At 39.6% G+C, this 22,364-nt stretch overlaps 1 protein-coding gene across 1 annotated transcript in view; it reads left to right on the forward strand.

Moving 5' to 3' along the window:
- The first annotated feature begins 932 nt into the window (after positions 1-932).
- plxdc2b (plexin domain containing 2b) overlaps positions 933-22,364 on the forward strand; it is an 89,323-nt gene continuing 67,891 nt past the window's right edge. Inside the window, exon 1 of the mRNA XM_011488999.4 lies at positions 933-1,406. Coding sequence (XP_011487301.1) covers positions 1,322-1,406 — 85 coding nt within the window. The 5' untranslated portion in view covers positions 933-1,321. The remainder of the gene's footprint in view (positions 1,407-22,364) is intronic.

The following is a 22,364-nucleotide window of genomic DNA, read 5'->3' on the forward strand; positions in this document are numbered from 1 at the left end:
GCAAGACTTTACTTACAAGTTTTTAAAGCCAAATACCTGCCAGAAATATTACAAAACAGCTTTGTCTTTCCATGGCTGTTATGCAGCCCCTGAAGCCACATAGTAATGAGCGCAAACCTAATTGGAACAAGCATATGGTTCAAGTTATCCTGCCTGGATACACAGGCCAACTAAGGAGCAACAAGAGAAAAATAATGTGGCAGGTCGTCCCGAGTAAAGAAACAGAACAAAGATTCTGCCCCACATGAGAGATCCCAAATTTCCCGTCTTTAGCAATACTTAAACCACATAAGGAACATGATGATTGTCCTGACGGCTCTTGGAGAACAAAAGATAAGTAAATCTTTATTCAGGCAAATTTTGTGGTCGACTTGGCAGTGTGAAGTATTTGGGCTACATGTGCAGCAAAAACCTGTAGCTTTAAAGAAGATTTTGGCTTCTACATTAATTTTCACTGAATGCAATCATTTTTTCATTCCAAAATATTGCATTGAACGAAAATTGAATGATGCATTATTCTGTGTCGGTTTATCCCCCATCAGTCATTATAAATTCAGAGACTTCTGCAGCTGCAGGTCGGAATGGTTTGTTGCCTGCATAAAAAAATGTTTTCAAAGTACATCTGCATCCTGAACCAAGGAAAATTCATACAAAATGTTGTACTCTTGAACGTGTTTTGGGGATTGCAAAAAATAAATAAAAAGGGAACTTTTCTCAGTGACCTTAGATCTTCCCTGAGGAGGGCGCTCTTATTCAGAAATGACTGGATTTCGGAAAACAAGAATCTTTAAATAAAAAAAGTTTAATAAATGAAGCAAATTCTGGAGTTTTGACTAAACATTAACCAATCTGCAAGAATAAAATACAGATAACGCATCCTAAATCGATTAGTTCTAATCTCTCACATTATGTGGCTGTTCAAATTGTTGTGCACACTGAGCATTACTATCATTGGCTGTGAGGAGCTGATGCCGGTGGGGAGCGCACTTTATTCTGAGAGACAGCGCGTTTCACTTCTCCCTCACATTGCGCGCAGCACCTCGGACCAGCAGGATGAGACCCTAACGTGAAGCTGGGATGCGTCTTTACGCAGCGAATTCTCTCTTTGTCTTTTTCTAATTGAGTCATCTTGGAGGCGGAGTACGCGTCTGCGTCCGGGAGCGCACAGCGCGGAAGCGAAATCAGCAGCTCAGAAGGCAGGTCTGCATTTTAGAAGCGACAGCAGCAGCAGGCGAGCAAACGGAGTCCTCTCCGGGAGGAGCGCGGTGGCTGAAGGAGAATTACAGCGGGATAAGTGAGGAGACATCTGCAGAACTTGGATATGGCTGCTGAAAAGACGCTCAACCTGCTGATTGGAGTTGTTTTAGTTTTGCAGTGTTTTGGGACTATGCAAGTGGATGACAACGGTAGGCATATCAAAACATACATATTTGCAAAAAATATTCTCTTCTACTACTTTGCAGAAACGGGAAAAATAAACATGCTCTATTCCTTCACGCAAATAAGAATAACTTTTATTTAAGTTGCAACAAAAATCCTTTATCCTGTGTGCAGGAGACAAACAAGACTAAGACAGGAAAAAGTGTTTAAAATTGTTGTAATTACAAACTAATCTGATTTTTTAAATCAAATATTTAGCCTTCCCTACCTTTTCCATTGTATCCAGACTGATATAATTACTGTACAGCGTGCAATAAGGCAAAAAGTAGAACCACTGCTGGTTTGTTTTTAATATTTTCCACCTTATGAGATAGAAAAGCTGCTTGCAGACTAAAAAAAAACATGTTCTGCTTTTTGGGGGGGGAAGAGCTTCGGGTACTTTCAGCTGCTTTTCTCTTTTAAAAAAATAATTTAAGGAAAGTGAAAGCGCAAGATTCCTCTTATCTATCATCTCTTTTGTCCATCACGCTCTGATAGTATTGGTACATGCGCTCTGCTGACACAGAGGAGCTGTTGTTTTTCTGTTCTTTTGTTTTCAGGCACTGAATTTTTCCTCAAGTATCAGGTAGCAGTTGGAGAAATGCTCCTGTGCGGATGGGGACTATAAATGAACTCCACACACTTGTACAGGAATGTCATGCCAGCAACCATCACTGAACACTTGAACACATTTGCATTCAGGCAGGTGCATCCTGTGACTTCCATGCATGAGTTTAGTTTTAAAAAGAGAATCTCCTCAGTGTCATCATTTCCCAAACCACCTCTCTTGTTTGAGCTGGAGTTAAGGTGTGTGTATGTAGGACAGTATTTTTAGATTTATTGCTGAGGATTCTCCTCGTCATACTGACCTAAACTGCTGCTGCTGAAAGCAGCAGTCCGCTGTAATAATAGAGGGAGACTTTCTGTCAGGGGACTCCACTGGGGACACACAAGGCATCATTCTTAGACAGAAAAAACAGAGATAGTCGTATCTTATGGTGTCAGAGCAAATCTAGTGGAATCTGGGATGTGCAGAATCATTTTCCATTCTTGAATTGAGTTGTGGAGAACATCTGGGTGAAATTAAACAACATCCTGAGAGTAGACTATTCAAGCTTTCATTTTGTGGCTCTGTTGCTCTCCAGACTGAGCAGTGGCACTCAGATTTATTTATTTTTTTTTTTGATAATTTGAGTGGAAAAAGAGTCTGGAGAACATGTGCATGAGAGAGCTCATGTAAGGCTGTGGTCTCTTTTTAAAAGACTGGCTGAAGGCTGTTAATGTGTTAAGACTGTGGTTGTGTTTGGAGTTTCTTTGTGTCATGGATGCTGGGAGTTGAGGCTGTCCGAAGGCTCGAGGAGGAGGACAGAGGTTGGAGCATGCTCACTCTGGATGTCTCCAGCTCGCTGTAACTCATCAATCACAGTGCCAAGAGCTGCCTCTGCAGTCATACAAACACATACTTAACCTCTACAGAGTGTGTGCAGCAGGCAACTGGCTCAGAGAAGTGCTCATGATCTCTGAGTCTGTTTGCAGTAGATTACCTGCATGAACTCAAGGAGGAGTTAATTAAAGAGATTCTCTTTCCCACAGTTTAGGTGAACACTGATTTCCCAACCACATGGAACAAGGAATTATAAACAAAATTCCATTCCATTTCAATGAAGATTGTGTTTTGGATGTTTTAACATGTTCTCATGGTACTTTTCCAATGATGGATGACGAATATAAGGGAAAACTAAGTTTAAAATTGAATTTTTGAGTATTTCAATTTTTCAAATCATTGTGAATCTCATTGGAAAAAACTTGTAGGTCTGGAAGCTACTACAGCAAGCCACAGGCTCCATTCTGATGCATCCACTTGTGGACGACTACATCCATGTATGTCTTTGTTTTCCGCATCTGAGCTAGCATCTGGCTCAAAATGTCTGCATAGCTCCAATATTGCTCATCATTTTTGTTGCACCGGTATTGTTAGGTGTGAGGGGTTGCAAGTTAACAGGAGGCCGTGTAAACAAATGGGTATTGGGAAGTAGGGGTGGGCTTACTCCGCGACAACAGTTCCGCCCACAACTCAGAGGCAAATTTCTAAAGAACTCCCGCTGCTCTGCAGAAACTATGTCCTACAAGACGACACAGGTTTTTTTGATTTTTCCTAAAAACAGCATAAAAGAAAAGACCACTGGGAACGCTTTTAAAACAGATCAAGAGATGATCAGAGTGGGTCTTTAATATTGTTTAAAATGCAGAAAAGAAACCCAACTTCTACACATAACATGTAAATCACACATAAAAATATATTTATTATCACCAAATAAAAAGTAGTTAATTAGTTACACATATTTAGGATGTAGAAAAATTTAATGAAACACAAGCTTTTTTTAAATATTAGAGGCTACACAATAAAAAATATTGCGAAAGAGAGAAAGTCAGTTTATCGGAATTTGTTATTCAAGGATCACAGCCGCACCCATCTTAAAGGATTAAGTGCAGCTCTGTTTGTCCTCTTCCACTCTGAACCTTTTCTCCACAAAAGAATGTCCTGGTTCTGATTAATGTCTGAAACAACTTTAACTTAGTTTGCTTTAGCATCAGGTTAATTCCTGATGCGCTAAGGGGTAATTAAATACATTAAACTGTAGAAATAGTTCAAGCTTACGAATTTTATATATTTGAAAATATTTTTTTATAAGTTTACAAGTTTGTTTTTCATTTTTTTTTTTTTTTTATTACAGTTAACAATAAAAAAGCCTTTTTAGGACTATTTCGGTTTTGACGTTTGTGCCACATCTGGAAGTGAATCTCAACCCCGTTTTTCCTTCTGTTGATTTCTTTGGAAATGCTTGGCGTTAAAAGTTGCTCTCAGACACAAAATGGTGGTTGCAGCTCAGCTCCCTTTATCATGGAGATCGTAAGATATCTTGGAAGTCCACCCCCACCATTCCAGCTCTCTTTCTGACAGTGCACATTTCAGAGAGAACAGAGTAAGTTAGCTTCTTTATTGGCCCTGTGAATGACCTGCTGAAAAGAGCTGCTGTGAATAGCAGGTGGGGGTGGAATCGGTGGGGTGACAGATAGGGAGGGGCAGCAAAGGCGGTGGCTGGAGTTTTTGTCCTGCCCTGTGTGTGTCAGCAGCATGCTATGTCACATCGCTCCTGACTGACCCCCCCCCTTAACCAGCATGCTGCGGCATCACCGGGTTCCTGCATTAGTCACGCTCGGCCCTCACAGCCCAGATACCCGCCCCTTTTAGTCCAGGAAGGAGCTCAGAAAATTCTTGAGGAGGCCGAAGCACCACACCGAGTTCAAGGGGCTCAGGGACAAAGAGCAAAGAGGCAACTGCTTAATGAAGCCTGTTATGCGTTCTCATTGTCCTTCATCTGGCTTCATATCTCCTCTTCCACGATTACTGTGTCCTGCCTGGGTTGTCATGTCTCCCATCTCTCAGTAATCTCACTGGCATCTTCTTGTCTGGGAAGATTTGTTCCATTCTACCAGAACGTCAAGTTTATGTCCAAAATCTGTCTAGAGGTTTTGAAAAGGTCAGAGGCACAAGATGTAGGATGTTTACAGAAACAAGGATGTTGTCTTCTGGGCTTCAAGATAGAGCCACAAGTATTTTTTATTCATAACTAACGATTTGTAGACCAGAGCTGGGTCAATGGCTCCTCCTCTGTATGCTGAGTAAAGGAGCATCAGAACAGATGGTTGATCCTCAGTTCATGCTTTTATGACAGTTAGAGGTAATATGTATACAAAGGTCAGATGGAAAATGGCTTGTATAGCGCTTTTCCACGTTCCTCGTAGGCCCAAAGCGCTTTACAATCACAGTCCCGTTAACCCATTCACACACTGATGGCGGCTCCGCTGCTGAATACTGGCGTCAACCTTCCACCAGAGGCAAGGTGAGGTTCAGTGTTTTGCCCAAGGACACTTCGACATAGAAGGAGAAGAGGAATGTCTTTGGTGACCTCCGTAGAATAGACAAGTATAAGTGTAGAGTCCCAGGCAACACCTTCACGCTAGGTGGCCAAAAAAAGTGTATCCCTGACAGCCTCCATTAAATAGAGGGGCAACAAACTGGCAGACAGGATAGGCCATGGGTTCCAAAGTAACTTAGACATGTCTAGAGATGGTGTGTTCGTCACTTCAGTGGCAAAAAATGAAAGATATTCACTGCAGAGAAAATCTCTGGTCTAAATGAGACTGATGACTTGTGGACTGTAAGATGGTTTTATACAAAGTTATCTTGAGCATGGCAGCTCTGCTGCCGAACACTGGCATCAACCTTCCACCAGAGGCAAGGTGGGGTTCAGTGTCATGCTTCGACACATTGGTGCGCAAGGCCAGATCCAGCTTGCTCTGACAATTCTAAATTGGTCATTCTGTGTCAATCATTTCAAAAAAATTGATTTTATTCACATGTATAGACACTTTTTCATACCACTAAACTATTAGAATAGTCTAGTGGGTTTGTCAACACAACAGAAAGCACAACACAACAGTTGCTCTGACAGGCAATCCATACAATTGAATGCAAAATATGCATTTCCACAATATTTTCCTTTTAGGTTTATCCTGGGATACATTTCTTATTTTAACAGTTAGGTTCAGCGGCAACAAGTTGCAGGTTCAGTGAAGTTCATTTCAGGATGCACTTCTCTTTGAAGTTAATCTGTCCAGCGATAATCCTTCTCACATGCTGTTTCCTTCACTCTCCTTCCAGTTGAATTTATTTCTCTGGTTTAGCCAATTTGATGTTTATGCTGAATCTCACTCAATTAAAGACACTGACGCTTAGAAAAGCTAAATAGTGTTGCATACAATATGGGCCTGACACACACCAGTAGGTGTCTGGTATGTTAAGATGACAGCATCAAGGTCCCACAGCAAAGCTGTAGTCATTACATAGAAAACGGTTGACTGCTTGTTAGCCGACAGTGGAATTTCTGTTTTGGGTCCCTGGTGATTAAAACTATTAAAAAAGGTTTCAAGTGAAGCATAGATGAGCAGTTTAACGGTGGAAACCAGTTTAACCAGTTATAAAAAACAAGTTTGATTTGGATGTAGTAAAATACTTGGACTGCAATAAGCCAAGTAGGCCACAGGTGAGGGAGTGGTGAAGCAGACAGAAGACTTGTTTGTCTTTGCAATCACCCAGTAAAATTATAAATTGCTCAGTATGAGTTATACAACAACATCTTAGATACATCAGGGCACATAAGAAGTATGTTTTTGGCTGTGGAGGACATCATTTCATTCCTAAATACATTTTATACTAGGCAGCAGTGGATGCAGTTGATTTTTCCTAGGCTTACATTTTCTCGTACTACTCAACAGAAAATAATTATTGGAACAAATATCAGTTTGGCCCTGCCACCCCATATTAATCTAATTCATTTTAATATTGTTCATGAACTGCAAACCAAATATAAACAAACACGGTCTCTACCTGCCTATGTTCGGTGAGTTTTATTAGAAGTGATCCGGCCAAACAAAAGCAGAAAGTCTTTTCAAACTGTACGTCCTCAAAAGAGAAAGAAAAAAGGAAAAAACAGGATCAGTTTACAACGTATGCAACAGAAAATGTTTGTATGGACAAGATCAGATTAAAGAGCACACGTCGTTTCAAAACCTTGAACTCTTGAATTTAAACAAATCAGTAATGTCTATGTGGTTTGTTCTAAAAGGCCTATAAAGATTTGCTTTAGAAAAAAGAAGAAACTTTCCTTATGCGGGAAGACTGTTGACATGCATAACTACCATGGGGCAGGAAAGTTCAGCAGTTTATTGTGTCTCAACATGTTGAAAGAAGATAATGTGATTTCCTAGCAGAGAGACCCGTCACACTGCCTGCATTATGCTTCACATCCTGAGCACAGCAGGAGCAGTGGTTTGGCTTTACCCAACAAAAGCTAAGGTTCATCGGGGTTGATGGCGTACAGCTACATGCCTGTCTACATGTGTTTGCCTCCCTGACTCCCCATGCAGGCTTCCCACTGTTGGCTTTCAGGAAGAAGATACAAACACTTATTTTAGTCCCAACTGGAAATTGGCTCAGCCAGATTCTAGTTTTTTACAGGAGTTTTAAGGTTGCCATTTTCCAAGTCTTTCATGAGTCATATTGTTTTGGTGTCAGGGCCAAAATTTCAAATTTGTCTTGAAACAAGTGTTTCATTTGAAAGGCTATGATCTGACCACCAGTTTACTTATAAAAAAATAACACTTTCATAACCAATCTGCCAAGAGAATGAAACTGCACAATGATACCATGCTTATAGAGCAACTTTTTGAAATCAGCTGGTTATTTGTACAATTTAAATCTACACTCATTGGCCACTTTATTAGGTGCACCTGTCCAACTTCTCATTAACAAAAATCTCTAATCAGCCAATCACATGGTAGCGAATCAGTGCTTGTAGGGATGAAGACATGGTCAGGACACTCTGCTGCAGTTCAAACCGAGCATCATAATGAAGAAGAAAGGAGGTCGAAGTGACCTTGAACGTAGCATGGTTTTTGGAGCCAGACAGGCTGATCTGAGTATTTCAGGAACTGCTGATCTACTGGGATTTTCACCCACACCCATCACTAGGGTTTACAGAGAATGGTCTGAAAACGAAAATGACAGAGGTCAGAGGAGAATGGCCAGACTGGTTCCAGCTGATAGAAAGGCAATAGTAACTCAAAGAACAACTGGTTACAACCGAGGTCTGCAGAAGAACATCTCTGAACGCACAACATGTCCTTGAAGCAGATGGGCTACAGAAGTAGAAGAACACACCAGGTGCCACTTTTGTCAGCTAAGAACAGGAAACTGAGGCTGCAACTCACACAGGCTCACCAATATTGGTCAACAGAAGATTGAAAAAACTTTGCCTGGTCTGATGAGTCTTCATTTCTGCTGCAACATTCAGACGGTAGGGTCAAAATTTGGTGTCAAAAACATGAAAGTGTGGATCCATCCTGTCTGTATCAACAGTTCAGTCTGGTTGTGTAATGCTGTGGAGGACATTTTCTTGGCACACTTTGGGCTCCTTTGTACTAATAGAGCACTGTTACAATGCTACAGCCTACCTGAGTATTGTTGCTGACCATGTCCATCCCTTTATGACCACAGTGTACCATCTTCTAATGGCTACTTCCAGCAGTAAATGGCGCCATGTCATTAAAGCTGGAATCATCTCAGACTGGTTTCTTAAACATGAGTTCAGTGGACTCAAATGGCCCCCACAGTCACTAAATCTCAACCCAGTAGAGAACCTTTGGGATGTGGCGGAACGGGAGATTGAAAAATCTGCAGCAACTGCAGGATAATGTCATGTCAAAATGGACCAAACTCTCTGAGGAATGTTTTCAGTACCTTGTTGAATCTATGCCACCAAGGATTAAGGCAGTTCTGAAGGCAAAATGGAGTCCAACCCGGTACTAGTAAGATGTACCTAAAAAAAGAGGCCAGAGAGTGTAAGTCATAAAATTATCGGGTAATCGTGAGACGTTTAAGTGCTCATGTTTGATAAAACTGTTTGACTGTTTATTACTTACATTTGTAGATTACAATACTTTACAACTGAATCTCATTTTACAGCGGATGCCTCCCAATTTTGTACATAAACAAACATGGCCTAGCAGACTTATGAACTATGCCAGCAAATCCCTGAAGTGTTTTTCCTGTCTGTGGGTCCAACATTGCTACCTTTGTTGCTTTGTGTTCATGTGTCTCAAATCCAGTCTCACTTTCCACACCAAAGTGGTTCTGACAAAGGACAAGTACACCCTAGAGCAAGTGCTTTTCATGCAGCTCCTCAGACCACAAACCTTTGACAGGCCACAGCATTTTGAGGTGAGGCGAAAAGGTTCAAAACCACCAGTGTTTTTATGAGAAGGCTGACCTACTGATGATAGCATCAAAGTGTTTTACCGTTTGCCCCTGGCACCATAGACAGAAAAAATCTAAGTTAGGCCTCCTTTACTTTGATAAATGACTCATTTTTTAATACATTTTTAAATTTATGTTTATGTATCTTTAATGAAAGTGCAGCAACTGTTCAAAATCCCTTTGTAAATTCAGTTTTTTAAATAAACTCTATTAACTCATCCACAAAGTTGCCATTTTTGTAGAAGTCATGCCTGCAAAGAATGTACGGACAGGCATCCACCGAGGCTGCAGTAATTATTTTCCTGGAAAAGCTTCATCCAGCTGTCCTCCTGACTTCACGCTGAGGTCATTATGAAACTGCAAACAAGAGCCTTCTTGGTTGGTTGTTTTAGAGAAGTGAGAACCAAATTGGCAGCCATGGCCCAAGCAGGTGCAAAGTAAACCAAATTCTTGCTTTTTTTTTTAAGAGGCACACTCTTTTATTCATATTAATGATACTGTTGGAGAATTCCAACTCAGCCTGCACAAAATTAGATGATTTATTCTTCTTTTTTTTTCAGTATCCCTTGTGCTATCTTAGATGACCCCACCCTTACATTGACGTGTTTTCCCTACCATGACAAAGGTGGACAAAGGTGGAAAGATTTCATGTAATCCATGGACACCAGTGAAGATCACAAATCATTGAAGAAAAAAGGTTCAGCGTACTGTCTAGTGGGTCTAGATGACCCAACTCCCAATGTTAAAGTGCCTAGGATAGCACAAGGGTTACACTGTAAATATGAAAGAGTCACTGGATATATATGAAAGAGTCAAGGAGGTCCTGGGATAGTGAGTTTGAAATGATTTGGAAGGGAAGAAGTGACTATAGGTCATATTTTTATTTATAGATTGTGAACTTTTGAATATTTTACTTTCAGATGATCTTTAAAAATCCCAATTTTTTTTTAGATGGAGCAAGCTTTCTGGTGTGATGAAAAGGCAGCAGAACCAAGAGGCTTATAAATCTTTATAATGACCACAGGAGATACAAATCTGAGGTTTCTCATTCTAAGTCTAAATGTCCAAACTGTGATTATTTTCTAGCATTTCTTTCTCTTTTTTTCTTTTCTTACTGATAAGAATGTTTAGGTAGGAATACGGGGGAGGACAGCTCTTTAAAATGTCTTTCCTTTGGGCTCACAGATCATTCTTCCTCATTTCTGTGCACTGTTTGTTCATTCAGTAAAATTTAGCATGGATGCTGCTTTGATTTGGGCTACTTTTACCAGAACTGTTAAGGTGTTTTGTAACATTAGAAGATGATGTGCAGCTTTTATTATGGAGGAAGAGGAGCCTTAGTGGCATCATAAATTAAAAGCTGCCTTCTGTTCACAGGCTTTTGTTCTGTTTTGTTTCAAGTGACCCAGACTTGACAAATTGCATGGCAGGTAAATTAGCAGGAGCAGATCAAGTGTAATTCATCCCATTGCAGCATATTTAAAGTGGTTCTTTGAAATCGCTGAGCTGGACATGAAGCCAGGAAATGAGTTAACACCATGGTCATAAAAGTATGAAAGCTCTAAGAGGGAGGAACAATAAACAAGAAAATTATAAATCCATTTACTGTGCTGCATACAGAAAAACACAATAAAGAAGATCATAAAAACATAATCTTGTTTTTCAGTTAAAAACAAAAGGAAAATAATTTAAAATAAAGCACTGTAAACACCCTATAGGCAGGAGGTGAATGATCAAATTGAGAACCGTAACTTTCAAATAATCACTTATCCACACCCAGCACCACCATAACTTCTGCCATCATCAGCCAACAATCAGCTTTTCAACATCCACAACTATGTACTGAGAGAGATTTCCATCCAAGTGTGCCATGTTTCTCTACCACCTTCATTATCAACACTGATTTTAGAAGTTATGAACAAAATGTCCACATAGGCTTTTTGGAATCTCCAAAGCCAGTGGTGGGAGCTGGAAGTAAGGACTACTTTCAACTGAAGAAGTCCTACGGAGGACTGTGGGACCTTCATGGCAGCTAACAGGTATCAGACAATTTGTTGGACTCCAGCAGGGATGCCCTTTGTCATCACATCTGATCATAATTTTCTGGACAGAATTTGTATATATAGCGAGGGAGTCTGCAGGATTACATTTTTCATGTTTACATACCAGAATCTTCAGTGTGAACTGGATCGGTTTGCAGTCAAGTGTGAAGTGACTGAAATGAGAAGTAGTACCTCCAAGTTGGAGGCCATGACAGCAAAGCTTTCAGTTTACAGGTTAGTCTAAGTTTCTACCCTCACCTATAGTTATGAGCGATGGGACCAGGACCAGAAGGATAAAATCATGGCACCAACAATCAGTTTCCTCTGTGGGGTTCGTGGATGCTTCCTTAGAGATCTGGTCAGGAGTTCTGTCACCTTGAGGGTGACAGGACTGCTCCTCCACACCGAGATAAGTCAGTGGAGGTGGTTTTGTGGATCCTCCTATGCGCCTCCTTAGGTATTCCAGGCATGTCCCACTAGCAGGAGGCCTCGAAGAGGACTTAGGATGGACTAAGGGGATTATGGCATTTGGCCAGCCTGAGAGTGTCTTAGGGCTCCCCTGGGAGAACTGGAGGAAGTTTCTGGGTGGAGGGAGGTCTTGGCATTTCTGTTTAGACTGCTGCCTCCGCAACTCATTTTCAGATAAGCGGCTGAAAATGAATGTTTGAAATGATGAGAGACTTGCCTCTCAGCAAAATTAGAATGGAGGTCAAACATGCAATGACCCCTCTGCAGATGGCTGCCAGCCATTGATGTTTGCATCAAAAATCCAGCCTCCATCAAAGAGTAAAAATTGTAAATGAGTGGCCCACATTATGAATTTAAATGAGTTATTTTAGGTCCTTTTTTATTTTTTTTAGCTTAAGTCTGGCAGACATGCTGGCCTGTTTTGAAGGCCTGCATGTCTAACTCAGTCCGCCAGTGATCCATCATTTCCTCATTGCAAAGACATGACGGATGTTTGTGATATGATTAATATATCAATGCCTTTTCTATAAATGCAAAAATAATATGCATGAGCTGTGACTGCTGCTGGGGTGACAGGAAAGCTGAATGCTTGCAGAACTTCCCAAGATTTTTGGAATTAATAAGTTATTAAACATAGAGAGAATGTCTGTAGAGAACAAACAGTCAAAAAAATAAAAGAATAAAATGAAACTTATGAAAGAGGAAATTAAGGTAACAAATAGATTTTAGGTGATTTCTCTGATTATTCCTGTTGTGTTAACTAGCATAAAGCCGTGTGAAGTATTTTTTTTTTTCCCACCACAAAATGTTTAAAATGTTAAACTGACCAGTTAGGTCTGAATTTGATTAGTAAAATGGTCTGTTGAAAGGTCAGCGTACATATTGGCTTTCCCAGCGTGCATGATCATGCCGCTGCTGAATTATGAAGCCTCTTTACGGTGAGCCATCAGCAGCTGTCAGCTGCAGGATGTACTGCAGTTTCTTGGTATTTCTGAGCTCATTCATTGTGGATATTTTCATTCCTGGTGATCTAGACAAAAGCCTGATCTAAAAGTTTACTTGTTATGTCAGCTTCATTAAGGAAGAGCTGGAGCCTTACAATCTATTGCAGACAATGGTAGGTTTCATTTTTCCTGATGTCCCTTGAGGTGGCCGTAGAAGACCCATCTGTGCTCCCCTTAAGATGCTCCTGTCTACGACCCGGACAACCCAAAAACCTGCCGCTGCACCTGTTTGGGTCAACCTGCACGTTTCTGTGCATGTGACTACGGCTTTAGGAAAGGTGTACAGTGTTGAAAGAGAGAATACACACCCGATGCATCCTAACGAGACCCCCTGCAGTTTCTATAGCAACAGAAATATCAGCGTGGTCATCCAGGCCAACCTTAACAACAAGTCAATCCTTTAAGGGATAGAGTGTGTCCGCCTTCAAGTCTAAAGCAGAGAGTTGGTTCTACCAGAGAGGAGCCCGATAGTTGAAGGCTCCGCCATCCGTTTTGGCTTAGTTGTTGGGAAAAAATAGAAATCTACATTCTTAGAGAAATGAATCTCCAGGATTTGGGGGAATTTTTCCTCACTCTTGTGCCATGAGGAATCTTAATGACTCAAATGAAAATCTGTTCATCACTGGAAGCCCCCTTTTTGTCGACAACCTCCCATCAGCCTTTGCTCTCTCTTCAGATCAGCAGCTTCTTATGTTGATCTCTGTTGCCTTTTCGTCCTGCTGATAAAGAGTTTTGAGATCAATAACACACATAATACAAAGAGGAAGAAAAACAAGAATCGATCTTGTTGGAAAAATCACACCAGGTTGTGGTGACAGGAGGATGGATGGGGTGGTGGGCGACAGTGCTGTTGAGATAATGATGCAGTTATATAGGAAGAACTCTCCACATCCGTTAAGCCATGAACCAGAGGCTTAAATGGTTTAAAGAGTGAAGGAACTAAAAAAGACTGTCAGCATGATGACATGTCCTTCAACTTGACCCTTTGTTTGTGCAAGAAATAACTTTGCTCTGAATCAACAGTCAGATGGCTAAATAAATGTGTGTCCAAGCCAGAGGGAGGCAGACCCATTAGCACAGTAGGGTCGGCCTCTTCCAAACAAATCACCAACAGAGCACAGGCATGAGGGAAAACAGAAGCACGCCACAAGCAGATATGAAAGCCTTCCAACACATTTTCAGTGAAATCAAGGCTTCAGTCAGTTTTAGAGTGACTGTTTGTAGAAACTCTTCCATTTAAAATAGTAACATGCCTTACTATTAGGCCATAAGTCTATGTAAATACATTTCTATTCTGCTATAGTCTGGATTTGAAGGCATCAGCACACCTGCAGTCATCTCAAACAGGTCAGCTGTTGTTAGGACCTTGAAACCAGCTTGTTTGTACCAAAGCTCTTTCACTGTTTGAAATCGCGTTCACTCACACTCCCTGGCATTAAGTGGAGTTCTGCCTGTTGTAAATGGCAAAAATGACAAAATCATGTGCTTCTCTTTAAAAAAATGTTAATATGCTTTATTCCAGCCGATTTTCCATCTCTAAGTGACATTTGAGGGATGTTGCTGCATGATAAGAAGCTGAATCTTCACTGAATCTATAGATATTTGACATTTATTAGGGATGAGATGTCTATAACTGAACAGATATTTAAACATGTGTCATGTTGTCCTTTGCATTAGGAAAGAAACAACTTTTAAAGTGTCTCATAAAGGAAGTAAAGCTAAGCAGTGATGGAAAGTATAAATTAAAATACTAAAAAGTGAATAAGTCCAGCTGTAGAGTCATTTGAACAGTTATTGTGTTTTTCTTTGTAGTTCAGAAGTTCAGAAGAGATCCTTTAGTCATCACACACAGAGCTCCGTTTGAATCCCTTTCCAGGAATTGTGGTCTTTAAGAGCGATTTTAATGCACCTGAGGCCTATAAAGGGTTTAAGGTAGAAGTTTGAGCCCCAAAACAATCTTTGTGGGGCCGTGGGTTTGGGTTCTGTTGTTTCAGCAGAAACTTTAGAGTTTGGTTTACAAGGTTTAACTACAGAACAAATTGAGGACATTACTTTAAAAACAAAACTGAAAAAAATTGGGACATTGCTTTGTACCTTTATGGCAGAATTAAAATCCTGCACAATGTCACAGGCTGGCTTTACATTAGCAAAACTGTATTTTCTGAAATGACTGTCATTGAGGAGTGTTGTGCTTCAATAGGCTTTATAGACTTTTCTAAATGTTAGAACATAGTGAAAATTAAAACTCAGGACTGAATTAATCTTTTGGATTATATTTTTTTGTATTTTCAGTGGAAATACATGATTACTCAAAGACATGCTCTGAAACAAATAGCTGGAACCTGTGGAAGCAGACAGGACTGGAAGAGCAGATCATAATCATGTTACCTGGAAAGTCTCCTCAAAGAGAGAAGATCCTGGTTCAAATTCCGACTGGGACCTTTCTATGTGGAGTTTTCTCCAGGAAATCCAGTTTCCCACAGTCCAAACGCATGCTTCATAGGTTTGTTGGTGACTCTAAACTGTGAGTGTGTGTGGTCCTGTGACAGAGTGACAACCTGTCCAGGGTGTACCCCGCCTTCTCCCAACACTAGCTGGGATAGGCTCCAGCAACCCTAATCCTGAAAGGGGGTTTTGCAGATTTGGAAAAAGGAATGAGTGGAATTTGATTTGCTGATATTAAACATAATCTTACTGCATTTTGAAAGTGCCATGACATCTGTCAATTCAGTTTGCAAACGTTCAAATTCGCATTGAAGTGTTTAAAAGATTTAAAAGTACTTTTATGGTCATCTTAAACTTCACAGCTTTTCATTTTCTGGAGATTAAATGTCTGGGACGTAAAAATATGCTTTACTGCAAAATGTAATGCTTTGTTTTTTTGTATTTGACTTACTTAAAGACCCACTTTGATCATTTTTGATCTATAACAAAAGCGTCCTCAGTGGTCTTTTAGATTGGATTAGATTAGATTAGATTAGATTAGATTAGATTAGATTAGATTAGATTAGATTAGATTAGATTAGATTAGATTAGATTAGATTAGATTAGATTGGATTAGATTAGATGACTTTATTTATCCCACGATGGGGAAATTCACTTATCTGTGGCAGAAAATAGGACATCAAAAATGACATTCTCATTATAATTATAATAATTGTCCTCATAGTAGATGATTAATTTATTTATTCAATCAAATTTTCTTTAAAAATGTGTTTTGTAAAGGGTAAAAGATTAAAAAAAAGGACAACTATTTTGTTTCAATGCTTTTGTTTGAGCTTATCTCATTTCTTTTGTGCCATTACTGAGCTCAGACTACCAGCAGTAGAAAGTTTATGATCGCAGCCTCTCCAACTTCACAGTATTCAACGCTGAATCATGAAATTGGCAGGTTGGACGAAAACCTTGTCCTCAGTATAACACTGTAAAATCAGCAGGAGAGCTCCAAGCTCTTACAGGAATGATATCATTTCATTTTTATAGTTGTGTTCATAGCAGTTGGCAGAGGGTTAGAATCCAAACAGGGGTTCACATTACTTTTATTAAAGAGCTCATAAAAAAGTGCTCTGACCAGAACAGAACTGACATGTTTTACTTTATCTGCTGGAGAAAACCAAACTCACCTAAGGCTGACTGAATGAAAAACAAGCAGGCATGAAATAGGTTGAAATATAGTTTCAGGCAGATGCACTTTTCAGGTGTAAAAATTAGTATCTTTCACAGAAAAAGTTATCCTATGGTGCTTTGTTTCAGTTAATCTGATGTTTCAGCTGTTGGTGTTGTTTGAACATGCCTGCAGTCTGCATGCCGGGCCTCTAGTCTAGAACTTGCATGCATGCATCCGGGTGCAGCAATTGCCTGACACAGATCCCTGTGCTTCTCCCTGAGGTATTCGTTTCTCACAACAGATTTGCAGAGACAGATCCAGACTGAAACATGATAGAGACAAAGCTTTAATCTCTGGGATAAAAAGGTAATGACAGAGAGTAGGTACAGAGTGATGACAGGGACCATTTGAACTGGTAGAAAGAGGACATGAAGTAAAATGAGGAGGACACCTTTATCGGTCCATCCTTTTTTCCCTGAATTTATTCTTTTAATTTCCCTTCTTATCTTAGTACTTTAATATGATGAAACTGCAGCATACACATTTCTTTATCCATCATTTCTATGAAAAGTTCCTTTCTTGTTTGTTTTCTTGTGGCAATTTATTCTCAAATTTTGCCCTTCTTCCTCCTTTCTCTTCAGACCATCTGATGGTTTTTGTGACTGTAAAGACTAGGCTTGTGTTTCAGGCAGGCTTTTGCAAGTTTTTATGTTTGCCTAGTTACCACTCCCACTGCTACAAACAAACAAAGCAAGGAAGATTGATTCCAGGTAGCAATGACCAAACCCATGGTTCCAATGTCTTTGTACACCAGAGGAGCTTTATGTGGCTCAGGTGGAAACAAAAACAGATTTTTACTTCCCTGCAGAGGATACAAGAATTGTTGTTATCTCAGACAAATCTGAATTCTGCATGCACACCTTCACCGCAGGCTTATTTGATGTTCTGTGTTTGATGAAACCTAATGTAACACAGGAAAGCTGCTCTCCTTCAATCCTCCATCACAAGAAAAAAAAAACGTATTCATTTTTTCATTACACTTTGATCAATATCTTTGATTTCTTTTTCTTTCATATCAGGTTTGAAGGTTATTCAGGGAATGATGCAAGGGTCTGACTTCTCTCTGTTGCCCAACCGAAGACAATTTTCACTTATCGATTTAGACTTTATGCTAAAGCTGATCATTTTTCTTTGTCAAATAGAATTGTTGCATGTTTTTTAAGGACAGTGCTCATCTTGAGACATTTCCAAAGTGTTCAATTACTTTGTGATGATCTGAATTCGAAATATTTGGTCTCTCTCATTCAAAAACATTGCTTCTGTTGTTCTCTGCTAGACAAGTGATGTGAAGCCGGAGGAAAGTGTCTGCAGGTCCAGCTGATAGGAACACTCTTGCATCTAAACTCTCCAGGCTGTTTCCTGCTGCTGCACGGAAACCGTTTTTGCTCTTTCTTCCACCCCTGTTATCATAACCTGCACTTAGCTGTGGCGGCTTGGCTGAATGTTTACTCATCGCTGCAGGAAAATGTTCTTGTTTTATTTATGTTCAAGCGCCAGTTGAGGGGTTGCCCCTTTCTTTTTAACCCTTGTGCTATCTTAGATGACCCCACCCTTACATTGACGTGTTATTCCTACCATGACAAAGGTGGATAAAAGTGGAAAGATTTCATGTAATCCATGGACACCAGAGAAGATCACAAATCATTAAAAAAAAAGGTTCAGAGCACTGTCTAGTGGGTCTAGATCAGTGTTTTTCAACCAGTGTGCCGCGGCACACTAGTGTGCCGTGGGAGATGGTCATGTGTGCCGTGGGAAATTGCCCTCATTAACTGGTCTAAGAACATTTTTCATCTCCAGGAAATCAGCTCTGTGTTCATCCAAACAGGCCCTGATAAAACACTGAGTAGTTAGGAATATAAAAGATCTTAAAATTACTTTTTCTTTGTGTTTATTTAATTCTATTAAAGACATTTTGATAAGAATGACTGTACCGCGATTTACCTGCAGATATGACAGTTTGCGGAAAAGTCCCGCCCCTTTAACTGTCTCCGCCAATCATTCTTGAAGGCTTAATCACATGTCATCAGTCTGACCAATCAGAAGTGCTTAAAGTCTTCACTTCCTTGTTCTTAATTCTGCTGATAAAGTCGCTCAGTTCTAACAAAAGTACCAGCTAAAGCTCGTCTTTAGCGGTGTAGCTTTCCACAGAGTCCGGTGTCAGACCGTGGAACACGTGAACAAAACAATGAAGCTCAGAGACGCGAGTCTTTCTGCAATTTTTCGGCAGTTTTCACACTACATCTCCCGTGATGCATTGGCTTAAAGGGCCAGTGTCCCAGCACACGAGTTGCAGAATTGTGAAACGTCTTGAAAGCACAACAAACAAACAGTTTCTTAATTTAACTTTCATTTCATCTCTTAGAAAAAACAGCCGTAACCTCCTGCTTTTCCGGCCACAATTATCACAAAAATGCACATGAGATTGCGGGCGCGGGGGGGGGGGGGGGCTGTCGATCAATACAGACAATGAATTTCTGCTTTTTTTTTTTTTTTTTTGGATGCTGGTGTGCCGCGGGATTTTTGTCAAGGTTAAAGTGTGCCGTGGCTCAAAAAAGGTTGAAAAACACTGGTCTAGATGACCCAACTCCCAACGTTAAAGTGCCTAGGATGGCACAAGGGTTACAGAGCTCAAAGGACATTTGTGTCCAAGCCTGAGATATACCTGGGGAGTGGACCCTCAGCTGTTAAAAGTTGCTGCTGGAGCTACACGCTGACTTCTTCTGGGTCAAAATGTAGTGCGATACAAGGCATTGCATCACAATATTTCTCAGGATTAAATATTCTTAGAGACCCTAAAGCTATTTTAAAAGGGTTCCCAATGGTCTTTTAATTGGGATTATGCCATCTTTAGCCATAATTTTAAATAAATTGTGTTGCTTTCTAGGATAGTTTCTGCAGAACGGCAGTAGTTCATTCGAATTTTGCCCCCGAGTTGTGGACGGGGTAAAACAGCCCCCTCCCCCCCACTTCTACTGAGCTCTTCTACTGAGAGCTCTCTGTTTACACGCTCTTCTGCTAGATTACAGCCCCTCACCCCCACAACCTAACATTACAGGTAAAAATGGGCACAGTTTTTAGCCAGGTAACAGCTCGGACGAGGAAGACAAAGACGTACATGGATCTATTTGTCTGATGCATCAGAATGAGGCGGAGCAAAGAGCTTGTGACCTGCCCTGCAGATTTTCTACATCTGAGAAGTTTTTCCAAAAGCATTTCTTTTGTGGGTTTCTGATTCACAAAGATTTGTAGAAAGAAACACTCAGAAATCTACCTTTAAGGTCCATTATTAGAAAAATGCCTTAAGGACTTGTTAAAAAACCAACAACAGGATTTTCATCAGGGTGAGTTTTTAACATGACCTGCTGTCCAATATTTTAGATCCTGCAGGTGATTTTAATGTTTACTGGGAGTTTTCTTGGTTGACCAAAAATTTTAAGGAACTTTATGCTTTTCGAGAGTTGTCATTTCATTTTGGGAACATTTCATTTTGGGAAATTTCAGCAATTGTGCATGGAAATTACCTAATGATGTTTGATTCCTCTTCTGGTTTAATTTTAAAAAAGCCAAAAGCTTTCCATCATCCTCTGCACAAATGAAATCATTGAGAACATTTTCCTTCTCGAAAAACATGTTCCGATGACAAACAGTAGTTTTCAATCCTTGACAAAGACCAAAAAATAGAAAGACTTTGCAGCACTGCACAAAGAGATTTAAACATAGTAGAACACTATACTCAAGAGAAAAGTTACTTGAAATAGTAAAATTATCTTTCATCTAATCAAGGTTCATTTTGATTACAGTGACAGAAGAAACTAGTGTTATTAAGTAGAAATGACTTTTTTTTTAAACAAAATGAGAATATGGTCTTAGTACGTTTTAGCCCATCTTAATAAATCCTCAAAAAATCCAAAACTAGTACTTTTTATTAGAACATAAATCTAAATTTTTGTTTCCAAAATAATGACAATGAATGCCAATCTAACGTGTTAACATTTATTGATCTTTAAAATAAAAAACTTTCAAATAGAACCGAAAATAACAGTACAACTGGAGTTTTTTTGAGTCCTAAATCAAGTTTTTCTGTTGTCAAGAGTTTGAAGGAAAAGGATTTTAACTAATTTCAATAACAATTTCTTTATTTCTAGCTCTTAGCTTTTGATAATACAAAACATCTTGACTCTTCTGATTCTCAGATAAGTTTGGAAAGGTGTAAAGCAAAGATAATTAAAAAAATTGGGTCAAATGTCTTATAAAACAAGGTTTTAAATCTTTGCAAGTATCAAATGCAAAACCACAACTAAAGTTCCTCACAAAATAATTCTGCATTTTTGTTTTTTACTACAAATGTGTTTAAAATACAGATAAGCACGTGTTTAGTCCAGATCCAAACATTAAATAGAATTTTAACAGACTAAAAGTTCAACATAGGATTTTTGTAAATAAACAAGAAAAGAAGCCTTCTTCCAGCATTGATATAAAGTGTAGCCCCCCGCTCAGGTTTGATCCCTGGAGAGGCGGAGCAGTCCAGCACTGATGGCAACAAGCCCAGAACATGGCATGGAGATGTGGGGGGTTGATGCATTTTTACACATGAGTGTCCAAAAACTGAGAACATGCTCAGAGTGGGATGTTGGCAAAGCTCTCCTAGAAAATGACAACATTTAGCATCTTAATTGTGTTACTTTTGATCTTCTGCAAAGTTGGTGCTCATTTATTTTATTGGGAAGTTTTTGAAGAGATGCTGCAACGTTCTGCTTAAAATTGAGATGTTTTTTTTTTTTTGTTGTAAAGCAACCCATCATTCGCCAAATTCAGCATTTTCTGTATGAAACTTGAAAGAAATGTGATTCTGAGCTCAAACTATTTTGCTGTCGGCCATTCTTTTCCTGGGAAAATCCTAAAAGGATGGTTTGGGCGGACACTGCCTCACACACGTACTTATCCCCCTCCTTTCTTGGCCGTCACCACATTAACCATCACCCTGTCTGGAAGAAGCAAAACAGTGAAACCCAAACAACAGAGGGAGTTAGTTTGAAATGGGCTCATTCCTATTTGCATTCAAACCCAGAGAATCTCAGGCTGTTTGTCAGAGGGCACTTAACTGTCTGTTTCTATTAAGGTTTCAGTTAATCCAGCCTCAATTGTACAAGACAAATGTCACTGTGAACAATAATCCTGGTGTCCTCTGCAGGGATTGGAACCGTGCTTTGGTTCACATCAATAAAAACGTTTCGGAGCATATGCTTCTGTTAAAAGAGTTTAGACTTGAGCAAGGAAATTCTAAAAACAGCTTCTTTTAATTTTTTGATTTGTGTGGTTATAATAATGACCCACTCCCATCGTCCTTTCTTCTATTTTAAAAGCGTTCCCAGTGGTCTTTTAATTATGATTATGACATTTTTAGCCAAAATCTTAAAACCTGTGTCGTTTCCCAGGACATAGTTTCCACAGCGGCAGTCCTTCATTAGAACTTCACCTCTGAGTTGATTCAAAACAATTTGAATAAAGAAATATTCATAAATGCAACCTTGAGCTTAATTTCCTCAATATCTAAGTCCTCCATCATCAGAAAAATGCCTCAGGAACATGTTGAAAACACAAAAAGATTTTAATCAAAGGCGGGTCTTTAAAAATAAAATGAAAAAGATGTAAACAAACAAATTACTACTGACATTAAAATATATCAAGAGGATGTTAATACTCCAAATTAAAAGCTTTTGCTCTAAAATTGAACCGTTTTGTCTTAAATCAGGTGGTCAGTATTAGCAAAAATTTAGATTTTATTTTTTTTACACTGAATCGGGGGAAAAAACAGAACTTTCCATTCAGTTTTAAAATCTTACCATGATCGACAGCATTTAATTCCATCAAAAGTTGAAATCATT

This window comes from Oryzias latipes, chromosome 20 (genome assembly GCF_053564925.1).
Source record: "Oryzias latipes strain Hd-rR chromosome 20, Olatipes_Hd-rR_3.1".
In the NCBI taxonomy this organism is placed as follows: Eukaryota; Metazoa; Chordata; class Actinopteri; order Beloniformes; family Adrianichthyidae; genus Oryzias; species Oryzias latipes.